Genomic DNA, 5,944 nt, shown 5'->3' on the forward strand with positions numbered 1-5,944 from the left:
TAATACACTGCTGTGGCCAATTGGAGAGAACCAATGCATTCCAGTGAACATTTTTTATTTTAAAATCAAAAATTGCCATACTGCTTCATTACAACTGTCTCTGTGCAGTGTATAAGACACTCAATATAGTGAAAATAAGCACAATCTCTACACAAAACAAGTGGGTGGTTCCCTAGACTGGATGGCTGGGAGTCTGACTGCTCTTCATGGGGTTACACACTCAATGAAGAAGCAGGTAGGTAGCTCTGGACCGCTTCTGGGTCCATTGCTATTGCTCGAGGCTCAGGTGGTCTCAGCGGCGTGGAATGCCTTCCATCAGCTTTGGCTTGTGGCCCAGCTGTGCCCTATCTGGACAGGGATAGCCTAACTTTTGCCATCGATGCTCTAGTAAGCTCTAGGTTGAATGACTGCAATGGAGCTGCCTTCGGAAACTTCAACTGGTGCAGAATTCAGCAGCCAGCTCACTCACAGGGGCAAGATGGTTTGAGCATATTACACCAATCCTGATCTGACTGCAGTTGCTGCCAATTAGTTTCTGGGCCCAAATAAAAGTGATGGTTATGATCTATAACGCCCTAAATGGCTCAGGACTGCAAAACCTCAAGGACCGCCTCCCCCCATAAGAACAGACTCAGAACCTGCAATCATAATCTGAGGCCCTTCTCCATGTGCCCTCTCCACGAGAGGTCTGGAGGGTGACAACACGAGAACACACTTTGTCTGCAGTGGCCCCCTGCTTGTGGAATGCCCTCCACTGGGAGGATCACCTGGCGCCTTCATTATACACCTTTAGGCGGCAGGCAAAAACAGTTCCTCTTTAATCAGGCCTTTGGCTCATTAAAGATTCTGTGGCCATTTAAATGTGACTGTGAGAGGGGGGTTGTTTGTTTCTTGTTTTTTATTATGTATTTTGTACTTTTATTTTATATTTTTATTATGTTGGGAACCATCCTGAGATCTGTAGATGAAGGGCAGTAGCCTGCTAATACTACTACAACTACTATTAAATGTTGGGTGGAAATACAAAAGCTACTTCAGCTTACAGAAACAGGAATAAATACATCAGGAAATATTTACCAGTCTCCTTTGATATTGCTGCTACCATGTACAGTTCAGGTTGCCTCCCCTCAAAAAGGCTACTGTAGAGCTGGAAAGGGTTCTGGAAAGGGGCAAGTAATTGTGGTGGGGGGAGGACACGATAATGCTACCGTTTTCCCGAAAACAAGACAGTCTTATATTGTTTTTTGTTCCCAAAGATGCGCTAGGTCTTATTATCAGGGGACGTCTTATTTTTCCATGAAGAAGATTACGGTACACATTTATTGTCTAATTGTGGGTCAGCCAGACTCTGCCAGGGAGGAACGAGCAGCAGGCGGCAGCTTGTCCTGGTGGCGGCGCAGGCTCTGATTTAAAGAGACCTCGCACTGCCTGAACAGCTGCAGCTGCGCTGCGGCCAAACAGTGAGCTGCGTGACGGCGCCCGCCGCTACGGCCCAGAGGAGTCAGATGCCTTACGGTAGCTTCGGGGGCCTTATATTCCGGGGAGGCCTTATGTTCGGGGGAGGCCTTATATTACAGCGAGAGGCAAAACTGGAAGTAGGTCTTATTTTCGGGGGATGTCTTACTTTCGGGGAAAGATGGTATGTAAGACTTGTATGTTGTGGAGAAAGCAGACAGGGAGAGGTTTTTCTCCTTCTCATTGTACTAGAGCCTGAGGTGATACAATGAAACTGAACATTGGAAAATCCAAGACGGACAGAACAAGGAACTTACTTGCACAACACAAAGTTAAAACTATGGCATTTCCTCCCACAAAATGTAGAAACAGCTACCAACTGGGACGGCTTTAAAAGAGGAATAGACACAAATTCATGGAGGTTATGGCTCAGTTCTACTTCCGCTGTTAGAGGCCATATGCCTCTGAATACCAGCTGCTGAAATCACAAATTGGGAGAGTGCTGCTGCGCTCAGGTCCCGCTTGCAGACTTCCCATAGAGATCTAGTGGGTCACTGGCCTGATCTGGTGGACCTCTTGCACTCTGTTGTTTGTTTTGGCTTCAATATGTCTACTGGCTCAGCCTGGTTTTGTCCTGAGCATTAAAAGGGGCAACAGCGGGGGGGGGGGGGAGGGAGAGGAGAGAGATCTTCAACAATCTTGTTGCATCCTCATAGATTCTGTGTCCTAGGGTGAATTCACTTTAGTAGTGATACATTCCTCCGTGAAAGCTGTTCTTAGCGTTTAATGAAAATACCTGAATTAGGTTTAGAAAACTGAGCCTGTTCCCTATGCACCCTTCATGCCCATGGTGTCTATGCCTCTTCCTTTTCTCACACACAGCAAACATTTGTAGTTTGCATGTTACTTGGAGCAAGGACATATGTCTTTACGTACGTTACTTTGCAAACCACCACATACATTAATGGTGTGGTATACAGGTAGGTAGCCGTGTTGGTCTGCCATAGTTGAAACAAACAAACAAAAAAATCCTTCCAGTAGGACCTTAGAAACAAACTAAGTTTGTTATTGGTACAGTGGTGCCCCGCAAGACGAATGACTCGCAAGACGGAAAACTCGCTAGACGAAAGGGTTTTCCGTTTTTTGAGCTGCTTCGCAAGACGAATTTCCCTATGGGCTTGCTTCGCAAGACAAAAACGTCTTGCAAGTTTGTTTCCTTTTTCGTAAAACCGTTAATACCCAGGGTGCATTGCTTGAAGAGGTGCAGTTGCAACTTGACTTCGAGGAGCAACTCATAGCACGCGGTGTGGTAGCCTTTTTTGAGGTTTTTGAGGACTGCTGATTTTTGAAGCTTTTCCAAAACTTCTTTTGCAGCCATTTGGTAAGTTAAACTTTTAAAACTTTTGGGGGGGGGTTGGATTTTGGGTTGGGGTGTTTGGAATTCAAGGACTTGGTGTTGGGGAGAGGTTTGCAAGAATCTGGGAGCCTGTGTGGTTTTTTTCTGCATTTTTATGATTTTTTGTGACCATTGGGGCACTCTGCTGTTTTTTTACAAAAAAATTCTGGGTTTAAATTTCTGTGTGGTGGGTGGCTGGGGGAACAGTTGAGGAGGGGTTTGCAAGAATCTGGGAGCTTGTGTGGGTTTTTTTGAATTTTTTTGATTTTCTGTGACCATTGGGCCATGTTATTTTTTTTCAAAAAAAATTTCTGAGTTTGAATTTCTGTGTGGTGGGTGGCTGGGGGAACAGTTGGGGAGGGGTTTGCAACAGTTGGGGAGGGGTTTGCAATTTCTGTGTGGTGGGCGGGTGGCTGGGGGAACAGTTGAGGTTTTTGAAGACTTTGGTGATTTTTAAAGCTTTTCCAAAACTTCTTTTGCAGCCATTTGAGGATTTTGAAGACTTTGGTGATTTGCAGCCATTTCGTAAGTTAAACTTTTAAAACTTTATTTGGGGTTTTTGGATTTTGGGTTGGGTGCTTGGAATTCAAGGACTTGGTTCTGGGTTTGAATTCCTGTGTGGTGGGTGGCTGGGTGCTTTTGAATTTTTTGGGTGTGAATCACTGATTTTTATTTTTTTTCTGAGTTTACGAAGCTAGGAGCTGTGCTGCCATGGGACCCAAGAAGACTGCTGCTGCAGAGGCCGGCGAGAGGAAGAAGGAGAAGGTGACGCTGGAAATGAAGAAGGAGATCATCTGGAAGCACGACGGTGGAATGTGTGTGACAGACCTCGCCAGGGAGTACAGCAGGAACCCATCGACCATCCGCACCATCCTGAAGATGAGGGAGAAGATCCTTGCGACTGATGCAGCCAAGGGAGTCACCAGGATCGTGAAGAACCGCCCAGCTGTTCTGGAGGAGGTCGAGAAGTTGCTCCTCATCTGGTTAGAAGAGAAGCAGCGTGCAGGGGACACAGTGACTGAGGCCGTGATTTGTGAGAAGGCCAAGGCCTTGCATGCAGACCTCATCCGGGAACAGCCAGGAACCTCAGGCGAGCCAGAAGTCTTCAAGGCAAGCAGAGGCTGGTTTGACCGGTTCAAGACGAGATCTGGAATCCACAGCGTGGTCAGGCATGGAGAGGCTGCCAGTTCTGATGTTCCTGCGGCTGAAGACTTTGCCTTGGAGTTCCTGGAGGCTGTGAAGACGGAGGGCTACGTTCCACAGCAGGTCTTCAACTGCGACGAGACCGGGCTGTTTTGGAAGAGGATGCCCAAAAGGACTTTCATCACTGAGGAGGCCAAGTTGCCTGGCCACAAGCCCATGAAGGACCGTCTGACCCTGCTCTTCTGTGCCAACGCAAGCGGCGACCTGAAGATCAAGCCCCTGCTGGTGTACCACTTGGAGAACCCATGGGCCTTCAAGAAACACAAGGTCGACAAGGAGCAGCTGAGTGTCATGTGGCGATCCAACAGTAAGGCTTGGGTCACACGTGTGCTGTTTGTGGACTGGGTCAATCTTGCTTTTGGCCCTGCTGTCAAACAGTACCTGCTGGACAATGACCTGCCGCTGAAGGCTTTGCTTCTGATGGACAATGCTCCTGCTCATCCTAAAGGCCTTGAGGAGGACTTGTTGGAGGAGTTCAGCTTCATCAACATCATGTTCCTGCCGCCTAACACCACGCCACTGCTCCAGCCGATGGATCAGCAGGTCATCGCCAATTTCAAGAAACTCTACACCAAGGAGCTTTTCAGGCGATGCTTCAAGGTGACTGATTGCACTACCATCACCCTGCGGGAATTCTGGAAGGACCACTTCGACATCGTCACCTGCTTGAAGATGATCACCACGGCCTGGAAAGGGATCAGCCAGAGAAATTTGAACTGCGCTTGGCGCAGCCTGTGGCCGGACTGTGTGGCACCAAGTGACTCTGATGCACCAGAGTCAACAGTGGTGCAGGACATGGGGAGGACCATGGGCCTGGAGGTCACAGAGGAGGATGTCTGCGAGCTGGTGGAGGAGCACGACCACGAGCTGACCACCCAGGAGCTGGTCGAACTGCAGGCAGAGGCTGCGCAGGAGCAGGCCTCGCTGGAAGAGGAGGAAGCAACTGAGGAACGGCTGTCCTCCAAAGAACTGAGGGACATTTGCATGAAGTGGAAGGATGTGCAGGCTTTTGCAGAGCGGAACCACCCTAACAAGCACGTGACACGTGACCTTGCGAACACTTTTGATATGACGGTCATGTCGCCTTTCAGGGAGGTGCTGAAAAGGCGGATGAAGCAGCAGACCATGGACAGGTTCTTAAGCAAGAAGCAAAGAGTGGAAGAGGAACCTTCTTCGAGTGGTTCCCCCAGAGTCTTCGAAAATGTAATGTACACTTTGTTGATTTTTAAATGTTTTTCCTGTCATGTTTAGAAACTTAATTTATTGTTCCTTCAATTTTTGAAATGCTCTTTACAGTATGTGTGACTTTAAAAAGCACTTAATAAACTCTTGTTGTACCAAATTTGGCTTTGTTTGGACTTTTTTTGACCATAGGAACGCATTAATTGAATTTCAATGCATTCCTATGGGATTTCGTGCTTCGCAAGACGAAAAATTTGCTAGACGAAAAAACTCGCGGAACGAATTAATTTCGTCTTGCGAGGCACCACTGTATGAGCTTTCATGCGCATGCACAAGCCATGGCAGTAAGACATGTAAGAGCTTAACAAAACTGAAAGTTTGCCTGAGCGCATAATCACTGCACTTGTGTTGATGGTAAGCACATCTTCAAACCATTACAGTTAGCAATTGCCCAAGGTGTAGTTCTCTTATATAGCTATTAACTCAGTACCAGTTAAGATAATCAGCAACACTCTTCTGCATAAATTACTATCCTTAGGTAATCAGTGATGGTAGGTGGCTTTGCTCCATCTTGCCTTTCTGGCAGCAAATGGCTTTAATTAGGCAATGCCAACTCTAGCGGTACATCTTCACAAACTAGAACTGGTTTATGCACACTTCCTGCACAGAACTTTGGGAACTGCAGTTCTGTGGGGGTGCTAGAGCTCT

General features: G+C 47.3%; 1 protein-coding gene across 1 annotated transcript; it reads left to right on the forward strand.

Annotated features, from left to right (window-relative positions):
• Nucleotides 1–3,283: 3,283 nt before the first annotated feature.
• Nucleotides 3,284–5,305, forward strand: LOC308457853 (tigger transposable element-derived protein 1-like; the record flags this gene model as incomplete). The annotated part of the gene is made up of 2 exons (XM_080972058.1): nucleotides 3,284–3,376; nucleotides 3,546–5,305. Exon 2 carries the CDS (start codon nucleotides 3,563–3,565, stop codon nucleotides 5,303–5,305), a length of 1,743 nt encoding a protein of 580 aa, XP_080828184.1. The 5' UTR covers nucleotides 3,284–3,376; nucleotides 3,546–3,562.
• Nucleotides 5,306–5,944: the final 639 nt, after the last annotated feature.

Source organism: Podarcis pityusensis (assembly GCF_964106645.2).
Source record: "Podarcis pityusensis genome assembly, chromosome: 10".
In the NCBI taxonomy this organism is placed as follows: domain Eukaryota; kingdom Metazoa; phylum Chordata; class Lepidosauria; order Squamata; family Lacertidae; genus Podarcis; species Podarcis pityusensis.